At 40.2% G+C, this 20,000-nt stretch overlaps 2 protein-coding genes across 2 annotated transcripts in view; both read left to right on the top strand.

Annotated features, from left to right (window-relative positions):
• Nucleotides 1–2,772, top strand: part of LOC148900964 (uncharacterized) — a 10,261-nt gene extending 7,489 nt beyond the window's left edge. Inside the window, exons 3-4 of the mRNA XM_088991350.1 lie at nt 729–895; nt 1,968–2,772. Of these exons, the coding sequence (XP_088847476.1) occupies nt 729–895; nt 1,968–2,117 (317 nt within the window). The 3' untranslated portion in view covers nt 2,118–2,772. The remainder of the gene's footprint in view (nt 1–728; nt 896–1,967) is intronic.
• Nucleotides 2,773–6,006: 3,234 nt separating this feature from the next.
• On the top strand, nt 6,007–14,699 carry LOC148900963 (uncharacterized). The gene is made up of 5 exons (XM_088993062.1): nt 6,007–6,912; nt 7,606–7,778; nt 9,059–9,101; nt 9,197–11,154; nt 11,232–14,699. Exons 1-5 carry the CDS (start codon nt 6,663–6,665, stop codon nt 13,704–13,706), a joined length of 4,899 nt encoding a protein of 1,632 aa, XP_088849188.1. The 5' UTR covers nt 6,007–6,662; the 3' UTR covers nt 13,707–14,699.
• The last annotated feature ends 5,301 nt before the right edge of the window (nt 14,700–20,000 follow it).

Genomic DNA, 20,000 nt, shown 5'->3' with positions numbered 1-20,000 from the left:
GGCGACCTCTTGAAGGGAAAAGTCGAAAGGAAAAGAAGAATATTATAATTAAAGAAATAAACTGTACTGTATAATAAAGTTGTTTTATTTACCTTTGTGATGGTCGTTGACGGCTTGATGGAATGGAGTGGCCGGTTTCATCAGTATTAAACACTTGATGAGGAACGTAACCTTCTTCTTTCACCATCTTGAGGGATGATCCTTTGTAGGTGCTTTCTCTGTATTAATTTTATCTAGTTCCTCATCAATTGCGTTCTGTTTAGCTGGGTTAATAGGATTTTGCATCCAGTGTACAGATGGCTTGTGCGGGTTGTTTGTGGAACCTGATTGATGGGATATTTTAACCTTGCAGTCTAGACCGTGCCTTTGAACTATCAAAGTTGAAACTCTGGCACTGTCGTCTGCCTGTCTCTTTAATCTTTAAATCATCCCCTCACTGCTGCGTTCTTGACCAATCACGTGGCTTGAACTGAAGACTGGGTGGGGGCGGGGAATAGAAGACAAAAACAGTCGGCTGCCATTTTGTTGTTAGAGGAACGGGCTCATTTTTGAACGACACATCACTCATTGAGGCAGATCTGTGTGCGAAAAAGTTTGTATGCCAAGGTAAAGTTCGTACACCAAGGTAAATTTTTCATAAATGTAATGTTCGTAAACCGAAAAGTTCGTAAGCCAAGGGGTTCGTAAACCGAGGTATCACTGTACTGATGTTGTGTTTTCTTCGCTAGTCCACTACGTCGTCATCAGTTTGCATCATGACGGAAAAGTGATCAGCACCAAAGAGACCAAATCAGCCAGCAGTTCCAGTCCTGTTTGGAATGCTCCTTTCCTGTTCGATTTGCCGCCCGGTGATGTCACACATCTGCCATTGATCTTCGAGTTCATTATCATGCAGGTATATGGAAAAAAAAGCCCACTACTCTGAGTACTACCAATTACCACTCAAATTTGAATATGATAAAATGTATTGTCACTTATTTGGGGATTTCCTCAAACTATAGTGAACTCGGCTTACGAACGCTTTAGCTAACACATTTTTCGCCCAACAAACATTAAATTCGCGAGAATATAATCTTGGCATACGAACTAGTTTTCAGGAAACACACGGAGCGCCACAATGTCTGGCGGACTAGTTTTCGGCGGAAGAACACCAATCCACACGGCCGAAAAGCGCCACCGTGGCTGCCGGACTACTTTTCCATACCCATTTTTTGAGTGTACTCAGTGCAGACATAGTATGTTATGGAGTGGATACTTTTGCTTTTTGGGACCGAAAAAGACACCACGACAGGCTACTGTTAAGCCGAAGAGGACACACAATAAAATTACGGTCGAGCAGAAGGAGATCATCAAAAAAACGCGAACGAGGTGTGCGTTTGTGTGACTTAGCGTCCCAGTACCAGTATGATAAGTCGACCATTGCTACGTGTGGCTAAGGGTGTTTCTGTGTTGTCTAAGCAACGGCCGTTCTCAGGCAATAGAAGAGGTTGAAATTTTTCTGTTGATTTGGATTAATGAAAAGCAGCTAGCAGGGGACAGTGTGAGTGAGGGTATTATCGCCGAGAAACTTCACTATATCATCAAGATGCAACTACATCAGCGACCATCACAAAGATAAATAAAACGACTTTATTATACCGTACCGTTTATTTCTTTAATTACAATACACATACAATACAATAGCACATTTATTATACATAAAATAAGGTATATTTTGTGTAGTTTTAAGGCCTATTTAGTAGAAATATATGTTTTATGGAGACATGGAAACGGATTATTCTCATTTTTAATGGTTTCTTATGGGAAATTAATGTTTGGAAAACACACTTTTCGCCATATGCACACTTTCTGGGAACCAATAGGGTTTGTAAGGTATCACTGTATGATAAAAACTCAACAGGATTAGCATCCGATAATACACTCATGACACTTTTTATAACAATTCACTTTAATTTCTCACCCTGCAGGGTCGTCTCTACACGAAGAGTAGCATTTTGGGCCGCGTGCTAATTGGTAGCCATGTTTCAGAGGCGGGACGAGGACACTGGAAAGAAATGTGCAGCCGTGCTACCGGGGAGACCGCTCGTTGGCACGCTATTCAGTCAGACAGGAAGTAGGAGTGATGGATAGATTATTTGATTTTATCTTGTTTATTTTATTGTGAAGTGTATGTCGAGAACTAATGTCTCTTACGAATCATTCAAAAGAGAAAAGCAATAGGCTTGCGCAAGCGTTACAACCTGTAACGTGTACAGTAGCTTGCATTGTTAGCTTAGCTTGCTTATATTTCCATGTATTTATTTATTTAAAACATGAAACGTTTTCAAGTGAGTTGCGCTTTGTGTAATCCATAGCAGTAAACATGCCCCTGATTCAGATTTTTTTGTTTTTTCAAATATTTGCAAGATTTTGGTCCTCAAATTAAAAAAAATCTAATATCTATTTTTTCAGCTACACTATTCAGCCACACTGTCTTGCTTTATTATAGTGTACAAATCAACTTCCTGTTTCCTGCGCAACTTCCTGTTTCCTGCTCAACTTCCTGTTCTCACTATCTCCAATATTTGAGCTAAGACAATTTCCTGATTTTAAGATTCTGCGTCATATTCCACAAATAACTTGAACCTTTTTCTTATTGATCACATCACGCCGCCGTGGTCCATGTGTCATTTATTATCCGGATGGAAGCTCTAGGACTTGTGTTTTTATCCTGAGATTCGCAAAATAAAAACTTAAAAGCTAAGATGTGAGTTGACAGTTAACCAATATGAACTTCAACTACTGCATATTCCATCTGCGGTTTAACCTTTAAATAACACACACCTGCGCAGATATTTTTTTTTTATTGATGTCATATTTATCTGTCATGTTTAGGCTGCTACAGCTCGTTCTGGTGTGAATTATTTGACCAGACGGTGGCAACAAATCCAACTCCTCCCACCCACAAATTGTAATCCGTCCCGGGGTTATTTTACTGTAATTTGCGATTCATCATTCATCAATGTATTTTCTTTACAGTGGATTTAAAGCTTCATTTCCCGTTGCTTATATCACCTGCACACTTGTGTTTCTAAATATGTTGTTTACTTGAGAAGCTTTTATGAAACACGCTACAACTGAATGGTTTCTCCCCAGTGTGCGTTCTGAAGTGTTTTAATCGTAATAATACATTTCATTTATAAGCGTTTTCGTAAGTTTCCCTTGAAATAGATTTTTTTAGCACAAATTGAGCAGGCAAAGGGTTTCTCCCCAGTGTGTGTTCCAAAATTTGCCTTTGTCGCAAAGCTTTTACCACACATTGGGCGGGCAAAAAGTTTCTCACCAGTGTGTGCTCTTATATGTTCTTCCCAAAGTGCCTTCACACAGAAGCTTCGACCACAAACTGAGCAGGTAAAACGTTTCTCACCGGCGTGTATTCTTTTGTATGTCGTTAACTCACGAATTTATTCGCCAATTGAAAATATGACATTGATCGCCATCCCCGAATTTGTTCGGGGTTTGTTTTTTTCTTGCTGGGGATGCCGATAAAGCGCTAGCCAGACCTCTGGCAATGTTTCTTCCACAAAGAGGCAGTATTTGCTTTTTGTCCAAGTTAGCGCTGTTACAGCTTCAACTGTTGTTAAAGCGTTAACTAAATCAATATGGATCTATTGTATTTTGTACAGTAACCCCCCATTTCACGGTCAGATAACTCCAGACCCTTATAAATTAGGAATGAACTTTTTTTTCTGATGAAAGAACAGTCTCAAGTTTCTAACGCTGCATTGAATGTTAATGTAGTCCGAAAACTCAATATCCTGTGGGTCCTGCAATTTGAGTGACAATGACAAAAACCCTGGCAATGGTGTGGACATATTTTTGCACGTTTGGCAGTGTATGAGTTTAAGTATTGCCTCACAGAGAATCTTTGACCACAAATTGAGCAGGTAAAAGGTTTCTCCACAGCGTGTGTTGCTGCATGTTTTTTTTAAGTTCCTGCTGACAGAATCCCTGACTGAAAACTGAAAATTCAAAGGATTACTCCCCAGTATGTGTTCTTAGATCGCATGCTGTGGCATTGATGTGATGCATTATTGTTAATACGGTTGTAAAAGCAATGTCTTGCTTTCGTTGGTTAATTTTCCTTGATTTCTACGAATACTTTTATAATTGGTGTTCTCTTTTTAGTTAACATTTTTATCGCCATTTTCTTTAACACGGTAGCAACATATTTCTTCCCGCGTTTAGTTTGTGATTGTGGAAATTCGTTTGGCAACGTAGCATTATAAGCGTCAACGTCTTGAGTCTTCACATTGTCCCCATCACGTGGTCAGGATGGGAACCGCTATTGGTGACAACTTCCGGTATTCCAAAGCAAAACCATTTTTGTTGTTTGTCGTACTTTATTTTACATTCGTTTTAGATATTAAAAATGAACACATCAAATTGCATTGACTTTTCCTGACTGGTCTCAGACAACCAACGAAGAAAGACTAATTGTATTTCAAATTCTAAAACAAAGATCAAATCACATGTGCTCTTTCTATTTTTAGATTAGTCTTCAAAATTTACTAATCAATCACCAAAAACAGACACGGAAGAGCTCTGATATGTTTTAATTAGGAGTGAACAAACCTGCCCTGTGCAACACAAGACAGGGCTGTTTAAAAAGCGTCCAGTAGTTGACGTTGTCTCACGTTTTTCATTTTTTTTTTTTTTTGTCCCACAAAGGTTTTCCACGAACTGTCGTTGTTCTTGCACACAATTTCACACGTAGACGGCAACACTTTGCGCGCACGCGCACAGTTGTTAATTGTTTAGCGACGTTTTGCAAACAAAGGAATCTCGTCGGATTATCACTGGATCACAAAAATAGTTTCGTCTCTGGAGCGAGAAGTGGAGCCACCGGTGGCCATTTTAGGTTGCCGGTTGTTAGTCCACTTTAACCACAACATTTTGAATGCAAACAATTACATTGTTTCTTTGTCATACAGCGTAAAATTATAACAGTGAATAAAACGTGTTATAAACCATGCGCCGATAACAATGTTTTTCAAGAAGAAAAAACAACCACGTAACACTTTCCATGGCAACATAAAAAGGCAGCTCTTTGGCTTCAACCGTAAGTCGCGTTGTGCATACGTCACTTCCGTATTCAGGTTCTAAAACGCTCTGCGTCTGCTGCAATTTTCCACGGTGTCATTTCTGTGGTATAGGTGGATGATTGATTGGAGAAAAGTGAATATGGATTGAAAGTAAAACTCGAACTTGACCAGGCATTACACACGCCTTTTGGCTATGCTATGTCATTTTTCTATGACAATACAGTAAATGGAAAAAGCCCCCTCAGTGAATGGATGTTGCCACTTAAATTATATTCCTCAAACGCAATATGTATAAAAATGCCATGCATGCCTTGTGACGGCCGCATGGAATATAGAAAATAGAGACAAACGACCATTGACCCAACATTCACAAAATTCTTCAAATGGCTGTTTGTCGTTATAATTAAGCGCCAACACCATGTCACAATGTTTGACCTCACATACTTAACTGGATTGAACAGGTTGACATAAAATCAATGCAGAAGCAATTTGAAAGGTCACAGCTAAATAACGCCCATTTTAAATCGCCTTTTTAATTGGGCGTTCCAAAGAGCTGTAATTTGATATAAAGACAAAAATACCTTGCACACAAGGGTCCACACAGAAACAAAATTTTGCAGCTTTGTTTGTGGTTCAAAAAATCTCCACAAAGACCAATAAAAAATGCAGAGAAAAATCCAAACTGGAGAGAAACTCTTTGCCTGCCCACCAAGTTTATGGGAAAAAAAAAGCTTCCATGGAAATTGAAGGTTAAAAGACACAATCACCCATTCAGGACTGAAACGTTTACCTGCTCAGTCTGTTACAAAAGATTTGACAGCAAGGGGGTTGGAGGATTAATAGTTCACACAAGAACACACTGCTGAGAGACCTTTTGCTTGCACAGTTTGTATCTTGGGTTGTCATGCATGCTCAATATATGTAGCATATGTGAATTTGCATTTCTGCTTAATTCTATACATTATACATATATTGATATTTGAACCCACACTTGATAGAATCCCGACACACGCTCAGTTTTTTTTGTTAAATGCATTCAATCAAAAGACAGTTTTTACAACTCATACAAGAACACAAAGTTGTGTCTTCATGGGTCGTATGTTAAGTGCACAGAAAAAAACTATTATATTATTGTGAAGGCAGCAAAGTAATCACATGAAAAGTGGTTTATTTCCATGGCTTTGTAATGAATTGTGCGCACCAAAAAAAAAAAAAAGAAATATAATAATCAGAAGAATACAAATGAGTGAACTTTTTGGAAGAAGAAAACTCAGCTTTTATGGAGTATCAACAATAGAGCAAAAACAAGCCCCAATAAACCCCGTGTTTTTCCAATACATTAATTTATATTAGCGGTTATAAAAGACACATGTGACTCCACTTCAGCGCAGTAGATGGCGGTAATGAGTTCACGGCGAGTAAACGAAAGCAGAGAAGTGACGTCATAGTATCGCGCGAGTCGGCGTGACGTTACGTGGCAGCCATGTTGAAACAGGCCAGTCTCGCCTTGTTTCGACCGAGCAACTGTTCCGAGCGGCCTCCTTTCTCGTAACTTAAGTTAAAAACGAACATCGCACCATGTCAACGGACGATTTTCAAACGAAATACGCTTGTTTTATGGACAGTGTGGTGAAAAGTACCGTCGCGGAAACGACCAAACTTTTTGAAACGGTGGTTGACGAATTAAAGGCGGAATTAACAAAGGTGAAGGCGGAGAACGAGGCCCTGAAAAGAACATGCAAGCAAATAGCCGACGCGAAAATCGTTGCCGTTCGTGATTTCGCACGAAGTATTCGTCCACAGATCCGTGACAGAGCCGTGCAATGTGGTGAGTGATTTACTCCCTTTCGTCTAAAACCAGATAACCGAATTGTCTTTATGCGAGATTTAAACGCGCGTTTCGTGAGATGACCGTTGAACATCCACGCTATATCCGTGAAGTTACTGTCGTTGTGGTGTTTTCGTCTTCCGGTTTGTCGAACAACGATGTGCGCACATCACATTTTCTTCCAAAAGCTTTAAAAATAACTCCGTTAAATTTATGATACCGTATTGTTTGCGTTCATATTCATGGCAGGGATATTTTTGTGTTCATATTATTTACCTTCAGAATCAGAAGCATCTTTATTGCCAAGTATGTAGAACACAAGGAATTTGTTTCCGGTAGAACACGCTGCACTAGTATCATCATCAAAAAATTGCTAAGTGGCACTATACAGTTCCATTTGGGCTACTGTTGAAAGAGTTCAAAGAGTTAATGGCTTGGGGGAAGAAGCTGTTTAAATGTCTGCTGGATTTGGTGCGCATGGATCGGTCATCCAAATTCAAGGATATTTTCAAGGATACATGTACTGCTCTCTCCCAGAAAATGTTTGCCCGGATGCCACCATTGTTGAAAGCATACATGATGGAAAGACGACTCTTTAGAAAAATATATTTAGGGTGTAAAAGGTTTTAAATTTGATTAAGTGTTGAGACTGTTATGATACCTATTTAACAAGGTTGGATCAAATGTTTGCAGACCTCCTTCCTTGCCATGTTTTGCTGATTGAGCAACCTGTGGGACAAAGTGTCGATGAACAAAGCAAACGACGTACTGAACAGGAAACGGTGTACGTCGTGGTTAACGACAATGATATAGATGCTGAAAAAGGAGAGAAAACCCAACTCGCCATTTCACTTCCAAATAAAGAGGTGTGTATGTGTATTGGGAGCCAAAAGTGTACAACTAAGAATTTTCCCGTATCAGTGTTTTAGCAGATATATCTTTGTCAGGGTTTTCTCGGTTCTGCGACAGGTCCTGAAATCTGATTAGAAAGTAACAAAGGCAGTACAGAATTAGATTGGAGAAAGTCAGCTAGCTTTTGGTGTACAACTTTCAAATACTTATTCTAGGAATGCCACGTTTGATTTGGTGATGTTAAGGACAGTGATACCTTTACGAACCCCATTGACTTGTGAACTTTTTGGTTTACAAACGTTAAATTTATGAAAATTTTACCTTGGCATACAAACTATTTTTCGGGATACACATGGAGCTGCCACAATGAGTGATGTGTCGTTGGCGAACGAGCCTGTTCTCCTAACAAGAAAATGGCTTGTTTTGGTCCTCTATTCCCCGCCCCCAGTCTTCGGTTAAAGCCACGTGGTTGGTCAAGAATCCAGCAGTGAGGGGAGGTGGTTAAACATTAAAGAGACAGGCACACGACAGAGAGAGAGAGTGACACAATGGATAGAAAACAGTGAAATCTGGACTTGTTTTAAATTTGGTAGTTCAAAGGCAGAGTGTAGACTGCAAGGTTAAAATTCCCAGCAATCAGGCTCCACAAATAACCTGCACAACCCATCAGAATGAGAATCAAAAAACCTTTATTCGTCCCACAATGGGGACATTTGCAATCTGTACACTTGATGCAAAAAGCTATCAACCCAGCTAAACAGAACACAATGGATAAGGAACTAGGTAAAATTATCGCAGAAAAAGCACCTAAGGGATCATTCCTCAAGATGGTGAAAGAAGAATGCTACGTTCCTCATCAAGTGTTTAATGCTGATGAAACCGGCCACTCCATTCCATCAAGCCATCGACCATCACAAAAGTAAATAAAACAACTTTATTATGCAGTACAGTTTATTTCTTTAATTATAATACCATACCACATTTGTTATACATAAAATAAGATATATTTTGTGTAGTTTTAAGGCTTAGAAAATTATGTTTTATGGGGACCTGTGAACAGATTATTCTCATTTTAATGGTTTCCTATGGGAAATGTATTTTTGGGATACACACTTTTCACCTTACACACTGGGAACCAATTAAGTTCGTAAGCCAAGGTATCACTGTATTCCCTTTTTTGAGTTCTTGATTCCTGTGATGCTTTTTATTCTTGGTGATATATATTGGCGATATAATTTGTTGAATCTGTTACTATAACGTTTTGTGTAATATATTTATTTCTTTTATTTTAAAGCCTTCTGAACTCGTCAGCGGAAACATGGTTTGTGCAGTAGCAGGTAAGGAGTAGACACAGACAAATATTATCATCAATTATGAAGTTATAGTTGGAAAAAGGTCAACAAATCATAAACGTAATATATTTTTTTCTTAGATCCACCGCCGACTTCTGCTTGTCAAAATGAAACTAAAGGTCCTGAGATTGACCGGCAATGTTCAAACAAAGAGCTCAAAAAAAGTCATGACGCTCAAGTGACCACCGTGCAACCCAGTTTGGAAGATCAGAATCAACATGCGGCACAGAATCAGTCATCAGTAGGTGTAAATTATCTCGTCTCACATTCTACAATTAATGGTAAAATGGAAATGGAATCCAATGATGGTCAAGTAGCAGCTGAATTGGTGACCCAAGCGTCACCCTGTGAAATTCCGCCACCACCATTCAATGAAACACCAGTCCATGAACAAAAGGGAGCGGACCTGGAGCCGACGCTGCCAAACAAACAACCCAAAGTAGAAAATACAAAAGATATCACGATGGAAGATGGGGCTGCTGAAGAAACAAAACAGCCCTCAGAAACCCATTACGGTGCATCACGTTCGCTTACAATCCCGCGCCGCAGCTCTGTCTTGGTGGAGGATGCAATGCTACTCCTTGAAGCAATGAATCAATCAAAAAATCATACCTTGTCGCAGGAAAAGAACATATCCCAAGACTGCCGTAGTCACCCTGTTGTGGCATCACCAGATGTGCTTAAGTCTCAAGAATTGTCCTCACAGTCTCCAGTGACCACCGAGGTAAGTGACAAAAGCGCAGAAGACGTGTCGACAATCCACACGCTTTCTGTCACAGAATCCAAAAGTCGTCGTGATCATGTTAGCGATCCTACAGAGGGTCAAGAAGACAGCATTGGATCTAGTGACACAACATCAACATTACCAGCGACCGCCGAAGCGAGCGAACCCCATAGTCAGAGCCCGTTAGCAGAACCACAACAGACAACGGTGCTCTCAGAACCCGTCCCCCAAAAGGACTCATCCAAATCACCATGCGCTCATCCGCAACGTACTATTACCCCATCGACCCCGAACCGGATTTCAGCTGTCATGTCAACAGATAGTCCCGCCCCATCTTCAGAACTTTCCGAAAGAAAAAATGATGTCAGCTTGGCTGCAGCTGCTTCCCCTGACATGTCTGACATGGAAATCAATGAGACAGTCCCGATACCGTCCGAGAATAATAAAGTAACGCTTCACCAATCTACAGACGTGAAAACCCCGTCAAAACTATCTGAAACACCAGTTGAATCTTGGAACGAGAATTCAGTTGATGTCACGACGTCATCCTCGCCACAAAGCCCGATCGCGGATGCTCAAGTGGCTTCAGATGAAAATAGAACACCGTTGGCGTCCGAACAAACGCCATCTATTGCACCCCCATCGCCAACCCCGAAATTGGAATGTTCCTCACAGCAGGCAAAAGTTTGTGAAAGCTTCCAAATAACTCCCGGGGAACAAAAGGCGGCAGCATCATTGCCTTCTTCACTCGTCCCAGTTATCAAACTAAAAAGATTGCCAAATGTGACATCGGTTTTAGTTTCACAACTACTAAGTCGTGAAAGGGAAACTGGCACGGTCCCACCAGACGGTGCTTCATCTTTGATCAATGAGCGGGGATCCACGTCAACGGTCGGTTCAACAGAAGTAACCGTGGAATCAACCGACTTGAGTCCTCATTTAAACGAAACCTTACTTGGTGAAATTAGAAAGACACCCGAGAAGGAATCATCCAGCGCCTCTCCGGAAAAGGTACCAGCCACTGATTTGTCAGCTTCGACGCCTTCCTGTGGGTCTGAATCAGTCTCTGAGAAAGCAACAGTGGACTTAGACATGGTCCACTTTTCCTCTGGAACTGACCAAGCATGTGAAACTCGCACCCCAGATGAGGAAATAGTCAACCCTGTGGATTTGGTTTCACCGAATGATTCTTCGACTCCCCTGTTGGATTTAATCCCGATCACCGAGCGCCCACCCGAACCTGATTCACAATCGACCGAACTTCAGTTCTTCTCACAGTTGGCGCTGTTACCTATCACTCACGATCGCAAAAAGGTAATGCCAAATTTTTCACGCTTTGATCCTGATATATTTTCAAATCTGAATAAAATACTGCTATCTTTATTTTATAGTTAATGAAAATGCAGTCTGCAGATGCCCAACGTCCGACGAGTTCCAATGGCAGGAGAAAGCTGCGGAAAAGGTCCATTGTTTCATGTCCTGGATACTCCCTTAGTACATATTCACGGACTAAGCGAACAAAAACTAACTCAGAGCCAGATACAAGCCAGTCTTGTTTACCCGAAAACCCCAAGAAACTCAGATTAGAGAACACTGGTACGACCAAACAAGATTGTACCCAGAAGCCTATTCCAGCAAATACGGTCATTCCCTTAAGTCCTTATACCCAGAAGCCTATTCCGGCAAATACAGTCATTCGCTTAAGTCCTTGTACCCAGAAGCCTATTCCGGCAAATACAGTCATTCTCTTAAGTCCTTGTACCCAAAAGCATACTCCGGCAAATACAGTCACTCCCTTAAGTCCTTGTACCCAGAAGCATATTCCGGCAAATACAGTCATTCCCATAAATCCTTGTACCCAGAAGCCTACTCCGACAAATACCGTCGTTCCCTTAAGTCCTTGTACCGAGAAGCCTATTCCAGCAAATACAGTCATTCCCTTAAGTCCTTGTACCCAGAAGCCTACTCCGGCAAATACAGTCATTCCCTTAAGTCCTTGGACCCAGAAGCCTACTCCGGCAAATACAGTCACTCCCTTAAGTCCTTGTACCCAGAAGCCTACTCCGACAAATACCGTCGTTCCCTTAAGTCCTTGTACCGAGAAGCCTATTCCGGCAAATACAGTCATTCCCCTAAGTCCCACGGAGCCGCTAAAAGAAACCAAATCTTCCCATCTCAGCCTCAGAAATCAACAGCAGAAAAATCTCAGTTGCATTGAAAGTGAAACTATTTCGTTAAGATCCCGAAAGGCAGTTGTGCGTTTGTATAGGTTAAATTTGCAAGCTAGCACTTCAACGATTGCCTCACTGCCAAGCACTGGAAAAACCATCACCCGCGTTAGTTCAACCAAAGACTCGTCTGACCGTCTAAAAATAGAAGGTAGTATTGAACGCCTTCCAATCAATACTGATAAAACGTTTAAAGATGCAGATGGTGCAAGTGATGATTCAGTTGCACCTACGGTCTGTCCGAGGTCGAGTTTAGGTACAGCTAACAAAGCAAAGACACACTCCAGTCGTCGTCCGTCCGGCAGACACATTTGTCACGACGTTTCTGAAAAATCCGGAGATTTAAGTCTGAGTCTTCAGTCAGGTTTAAATAAAGTCAACCTGTGCGTTACAGAAACTGGAAACCAGAGTAGAAACAAAATGGAGGGCAGTCCGAACACTTTGAAAGCCACAAACGCTTGTCTGTGGTCAAATACAGCCTCTTTGCGGACAAAATTCTCGCATAAGAATCCGAAGAAAATGGCTTGTGTTCAAAAGACCCATTTAAATTGTCCTCGAAACCAGTCCGCCCATGAAACGACTCCTTCAAGGAAAAATTTTACGAGAGATCATACAAGCGTCAAAGATTGCCCCGCCAGTCGAAATTATTCAAGATTCCTTAAAAATATTCCAATGCCTCAAACGTCAAACTTTAAACCGCTTTGGAGTTGCAACCTTTCTGAATTGGAAACCTCAAAACAAATATTGAATTCATTCAAACAGAAAAATGTCTCCCTGAGCGCTGTGTCACTGAAATCCACTCAAATGAATGCCGGCTCAACTAATACTGAAGAAAGTACCACGGAGAAGTCACCATTCAATCAAAATTCGGGTGTTCAAGAACATGCGAAGAAATTAGTATCCAATACTAGCCCCGTCTCACAAAATCAATCGTTCGTACCCTTGCAGAGATTTTACCGCCATGCCATCAATCAAACGGAAAACAACAAAATCCAAGCGGCGCAATCCCCAAAGTCTCGATCCGCCACTGCCCTGCACGTACGTAGGAACCAGTGCGGCGAATGCGGCCGCATTCTCAGCAGTAAGACGGCCCTGGACAGTCATGCCAGTGTCCATACCGGTCACCGACCGTATTCTTGCTCAATCTGTCACAAGAGTTTTCCCGACGCCAGGGGTCTTAAACGCCACGCCATCGTGCACCGCAACGGTCGCATGCACGTTTGTCAGAAATGCGGAAAGGGTTTTGTTTACGGCTTTGGCCTGGCCAAACATGTCCAAATGGTACATGGCAAAATCAAGCCCTTTGTCTGCCAGGTCTGCAAAAAGAGCTTCTTCACTCAGCGTGACGTGGAGACCCATATCCGTGTCCATACGGGCGAGCGTCCGTTCCCCTGCCATATGTGTGAAAAAAAGTTTGCAAGGAGCGTAGAACTGAATGCGCATCTGAGGTGGCACAGTGGCGAGAAAAGACACTGGTGCCCGTATTGTGGCAAAGGATTTTTTGACCAGAACAACCTGAAAAGGCACAAGTACATCCATACAGGAGAGAAACCACATTCTTGCCCACATTGCCCGAAACATTTTACACAATCTGGACACCTGAAAAAGCATGTTAAAAATGTACATAAGGATCTGTGAGAGATATCTTTCAGTACAGTGATACCTCGGTTTACGAACTTTTCGGTTTACAAACGTTAAATTTATGAAAATTTTACCTTGGCATACAAACTATTTTTCGGGATACACACGGAGCTGCCACAATGAGTGATGTGTCGTTCGCGAACAAGCCCGATCTCCTGACAACAAAATGGCAGCCGACTGTTTTGTCCTCTATTCCCCACCCCTAGTCTTCGGTTAAAGCCACGTGATTGGTCAACAACGCAGCAATGAGGGAGACAGGCAGACGACAGAGAGAGTGATAAAACACACACACACGAAAGGAAGACGACAGAGCACGAAACAAAAGTGAAGTGGTGAGAAAATGGATAGAAAACAGTGAAATTTGGACTCGTTTGAACTTTGATAGAGTTCAAAAGCAGTGTAGACTGGAAGGTTAAAATATCCCATCAATCAGGCTCCACAAATAACCCGCACAAGCCGTCTGTACACTTAGCTAGCTAAACCAGCTAAACAACACAATTGATGAGGAACTAGGTAAAATGATCACAGAGAAAGCACCTCCAAGGGATCATTCCTCAAGATGGTGAAAGAAGAAGGCTACGTTCCTCATCAAGTGTTTAATGCTGAGGAAACCGGCCACTCCATTCCATCAAGCCATCAACAACCATCACAAAGGTAAATAAAATCACTTTATTATATAGTACGATTTATTTCTTTAATTATAATACCATAACACATTTATTATACATAAAATAAGGTATATTTTGTGTAGTTTTAAGGCTTAGAAAGTAGAAAATTATGTTTTATGGGGACCTGGGAACGGATTACTCTCATTTTAATGGTTTCCTATGGGAAATTAATTTTTGGGATACACACTTCGCCTTACACACTGTCTGGGAACCAATTAAGTTCGTAAGCCAACGTATCACTGTATATTGTACTGTACAAAATGTCTCTTTGTGATATAATTAATATTTGATATGTCAAATGAAATTAAAACATTTAATTTTCCTTGTGGAGTTATTTTTTATAAGGATTTGTTAAGTGAAATAATTAGTGGACCTCTGGCATTCGCAGAGGATTTGAGCCCAGCGCTGGAGTCTATTCCATCGGTCTCCCGGTTGTATGTGGGGAAACCCTGAACCTGTTGCCAGCAAGGCACACAGAAATAAGTGACCAATTCACCCTCACACTGTCACCTAGGGACAATTTGGAGTGTTATGCATATTTTTGGAATCTGCAAGTAAACCGGAGTACCTGGAGAAAAGGCACACAGGCACGGGGAAAACATGCAAACTGCATTCAGATCAGGCTTTTTTTCCTGAGTGTATTCTGCTGTGTATTATGAAACTATGATTGTCATAATCTTTGACTGCAAAAATATCAGGCAAACGGTTTCTCCCCAGTGTAATTTCTTTCCTATATTATTAAATAAGTATCTTTGACTAAAAATTGTACATGCAAAATGTTTCCCTCCAGTGTGTGTACTTGTGTGCATAGTAAAATTTCCTTGATAGAGAATCTTTTACTACAAATTGAGCAGGCGAAAGGTTTTCAATGTAATGATTGCAGCTAACATAATTAACGCTGCGGTTAGTCAAATATGTGCTCTATTATCGAAACATTCCTATTTGGTGATTTGGGAATTAGAAAGAAGTAAATGAAAAACACAGCCTCAGTTTATTCTGCGACTTTAATGATTGACGCTCTTCTCATTAGCATAAATGCTAATGAGAAGAGCTTTGTATACACTATTTTTTTTCAAGTGTTAAATGTGTCTTTAAAGAGACTAAATTGGACATTTGAGCTAATCTTTCCCACGAACTGAGCAGCCAAAATGTTTTTCTCCAGTGTGCATTCTTGTGTGTGATATTAAATTTGTCTTTAAAGAGATTTTTTTTGCTGCAAACTCGGCAAGCAAATGGTTTCTTTCTGGTGTGCGTTCCTGTATGTATTTTTAAAACCCGACTTTCCAGACAATTGTTTACCACATACAGTAAAATCTCGTTATATCGATATCGGATATATTGATAGTCCCGGTTATATCGATGCTATTTCTATGCACGCACGGAGAAAATTACATGCAAACAGGGTCGGATATATCGATAGTTTATATCGATCGGACTCCCTTGAATATCGATATAACGAGACTTCACTGTACGTGGCAGGCCAAAGGTTTTTCTCCATTGTGTGTTCTTGTGTGAATTCTTAAATCTCCCTTCTGATTGAATGAATCTCTTGCCACAAACTAAGCAGGCAAAAGGTTTCTCTCCAGTGTGCGTCCTTGTGTGTATTTTTAAAATTCCATGTCGAGAGAATCTTTTACCAGAAACTGAGCAAGTGAATGGTTTTTCTGTGGTGTGCATTCTTGTGTGGATCATTAAATCTTCATTCTGAGTGAATCTTGTACTGAGCAGGCTAAAGGTTTTTCTGCTTCAAGTGTGTTAAATTCGTCTAGATGAAGAATCTTTTACCACAAACTGAGCAGGAAAAGGGTTTATCTCCAGTGTGTCTCCAGTTCAGCAGGCAAATGTTTTTTTCTCCCATGTGTGTCCTTGTGTGCTTGTTAAATTCGAATCTTTTACCACAATCAGAGCAGGCAAAAGGTTTTTCTCCGGTGTGCGTCCTTGTGTGTTTTTAACAATGACTTTGTGAAAGGTTTTGTGACAGTGAGAACATCGCACGCATTTGTTATCAGCGTGACAGTGTTCTTTATCTTGATTGTAACCATTTCAAGGACATTTTTTTTGTTCCCTAACTGACATCAGAAAAACGTTTTATAGCATCTACAATACCCGAAACACAGGCTGATATTTTTAGTCAAATGCAAAACACCAATAGAATGACTTAAAGTGTCCCAAAACTACTTCAAAATGAAATTGCGAGTTTCACATGGTCCCGCCCCCTTGTTCGTGACGTCACGCCAGGACGTCTTTGCCTTGCTCTAGAATCAAAACAAGGCTTCAGATTCGGAGAAGATGCTTTCTTGTTACTCATCCAGTTATGAATATGATTCAAATAGTTCTGAAGAGGAAAACATAAATGTTTGCAATCTATTAAAGAACTCCTGCCGTATCAATTCAAGCCGTCAATGTAGCGTCCCAGAAAATACATAAGATGGCGCCGAAGCTCCGTTGGAAATGGGCTGATTCATCTGCTGGGAATTTGTGTCAGCCAGTATCAAGTAGTAGTCTTGTTGCAACACACAACGATTCACTATCGTGTTATTTATGTGTTTTCCTTCTAATTTCACCATCAACACAGATTCAAGTATAACCGGAACGGTGGTTTCACTAATGGTGTTTAATGGACAACCAACGCTTCCGGACATGTGTCTGTAATTTGTATAATCACTTCAAATGACTCCTACTGAGTGTATTTTACAAAGATTCCACGGCATATAGCTATATTTTATGTTTTAAGACTCACGCTGAATATTCAGGAAGTCTTGTTTTCGAGTTGGTGACGATGCCTGACGTGACGTCACGTCTGGAATGCCCCTGACCGAGAAAGCGACACACAATGCATTTTGGGTACTTTGTTTGGTCTTAAAACTTCGTGTTGATGGCGAAATTATAAGGAAAACACAAATAATGCGATGGTGAATAGTGTGTTGCACCAAGACTACTATTTGATATGAGCAGACACAAATTCCCAGCAGACAAATCAGCCCATTTCCAACGGAGCTTGGGCGCCATCTTGTGCATTTTCTGGGACGCTACATTTCAGTCCAGAGGCATCAAAATGACCGGAAGAAATTATTTAATCGATTGCAAACATGTATGCTTTCCTCTTCAGAACTATTTGAATCATATTCATAACTGGATGAGTAACAAGAAAGCATATTCTCCGAATCTGAAGCCATTGTTTTGATTCTCGAGCAAGGCAAGACGTCTTGGCGTTAAGTCACGAACAAGGGGGCGGGACCTTCTGAAACTGGCCATTTCCGGTTTCATTTTAAAGTAGTTTTTGGACACATTCAATCATTTTTATTGGTGTGTTTCATTTGATAAATATCAGCCTGCGTGTTTTGGATATTTTAGATCACATAAAACGCTTTTCTGGTGTTAGTTAGGAAACAAAAAATGGTGTCGGTTGTTCTTTAAGTGTATGAAATTTGTAATGGAGGCTTCAGCCCTTTTGGTAATTTCGGAGATTGCAAATGGCGTGGTCGCATAAATAAACCCGACGCGGAAGAGGAAGCACGGCTGCAGTACGGCAAGTCCATTTGTACATACGACATTTAAACAGCAACCGCTTTCTACTAGCAAAACAACAAAAGTATTTTTTAATTTAATTGTCGGATTTGAATGATGTTGTTTTTGTAACATCTTTCAAACAAAACAAAAAAACTGTAGGTGCATGGAATGAACAGCAACTGTGTGTAAATAGCATTTTAAAACAACGTTATGCTAAAGTTGGTTTTATTCGCTAACCATTTATTTTCTGTGTGAAATTTCTCGTTTATCTAGATAATTATATATTTTCAACGACTGAAGTACTCCTGCCTAAATCATTCCGTTTTTCACTACCAATGATACCATTTAAGACAAGCTCTTGGCCAATAGCTGCCTTATAACGTGCAGTACTGTTCCTGCCGTTAGGTGACGCTATAGGATCGTCTGACTTCGCGGTTTCCAAAGCTAGAAAAGACAATGTGACCCAAAAAGATGCGTACCCATGAAAATTTCAATTGTGGCTTTGATTAAAAAGCTATTTATTTCAAATTATAACCACGCGTTATTCAGTTTATGGAAGACAATTCACCAGAGTTTCAGCTATTTCTGTCAAGTTTTAGTTAAATTATGGCTTTCCCAAGATGTGTTCTAAATGTCCATCATTTCGTTGCAAGCAAACCTGTACTCGTCTGACAAAGTTGTCAATCACTTTTACACTAATACTACGGTTTATAAAGGTGAGTAAGTTGTATTTTTATAACTTATAGAAGTGGTAGAATATATAGTCGTCTCAATAACACACCAAGTTTCAAGCAAAAAGAAGCATTAGCATATGTATTTCTAGAGCTCGCAATTTTCTTTCCTAGTATTCAGTGACAGCCATTTTTTTGATTTCTGGCGAAAATCTGCCTTCATTCGATCGTTGATCGTTTTGCTAATTTTTATTTTAAATCTTTTCTGTGTTTTCTGTTCTTGTTTAGAATTTCAAAAGCTTTCCAATGGTACCTTACTCGTTAAAATCTGCCAAAAATTAAGAAAGTTATGATCGTTCAAACTGTAATAAAGAACTCAGTCACAGATTTTCATTGTTTTAACTCTGTAATTACATGCAGAAAATCCCCTCATATTTCGAAGATTAAAAATTCCACTATTTCCTTATTATTTGTCATAGAACAATAATCTATACGTCATTTGAAAGTTATTTAAATGTACATTAATATGGTATTAGAAAATGTGTGATGAATTATTATTGAAAAATGTTGTCACATCCCTAAAAAGTGAATGACAACTTTATCAGACGAGTGCAGGCTTGCTTGCAACGAAATGGTGGACACAAATCACAATACGCAATAACATTGAAATAAAGTCAAAAATCCAGCAGTTGAAGAAGTTCATGTGATAGCGAAGGACGGTGTTCGTTAAATTCACAAAACAGAGTTGCCGCGTGGTTGCTAAAACCGTTACAATTTCAATAAAAACAGCGACTTACCATGGTTGGTGCCGTCTGTTAAATTGTCATAGGTTATGTTTTATCCTTTGGAAGTGTAGGATTTAGTTTTTTTAAAATTGGGAAAAATATTCACTTAATATAGCATATTTGACGTTAAAAGACTCGAGAGTTAATTGAAGCGTTGTAAATATGAGCAGTCGTCTAAGACCCACAGTGATGATTATTTGTCAGAAGGACAAAAGCCGATAAAAATGATTATTACACTCAAACAAGCGTACAATCTCTCTCTTTCACACACACACACACACACACACACACACACACACACACACACACACACACACACACACACACACACACGCTCACGCGCGCACACACACACACACACACACACACACACACACACACACACACACACACACACACACACACACACACACACACACACAGATTCTTGTTTCAATGGTTTTGTGGGGTCCTGATAACTCCTGATATGGAGTGAAGGACCACTGTTGCTGATAAGTTTAGAAAAGAACTAGTGTTACATTTGAAAACTAAATGTCACCCCATTTCCCACTTCAACTTCTTTAAAAACAAAGAAATAAAAAGTGGACTTGAAACTGAAATAACAGCAGGAGTGAGGTTTTTGAATTGGTACATTCATAGTCCTCACCCCTGTAGTGA

Source organism: Hippocampus bargibanti, linkage group LG03, assembly GCF_051943395.1.
Source record: "Hippocampus bargibanti isolate YZ-2025 linkage group LG03, ASM5194339v1, whole genome shotgun sequence".
Classification (NCBI taxonomy): Eukaryota; Metazoa; Chordata; class Actinopteri; order Syngnathiformes; family Syngnathidae; genus Hippocampus; species Hippocampus bargibanti.
Note: the sequence above shows the minus strand (reverse complement) of the source record. Positions and strands in the feature narration are given on the sequence as shown.

Coding starts and splice junctions, on each gene's coding strand:
- LOC148900963 (XM_088993062.1), top strand. CDS start 6,663: ATGTCAACGGACGATTTTCAAACGAAATACGCTTGTTTTATGGACAGT. Junction 6,913..7,605: donor TGACAGAGCCGTGCAATGTG/GTGAGTGATTTA, acceptor AAATGTTTGCAG/ACCTCCTTCCTTGCCATGTT. Junction 9,102..9,196: donor CATGGTTTGTGCAGTAGCAG/GTAAGGAGTAGA, acceptor TTTTTTTCTTAG/ATCCACCGCCGACTTCTGCT.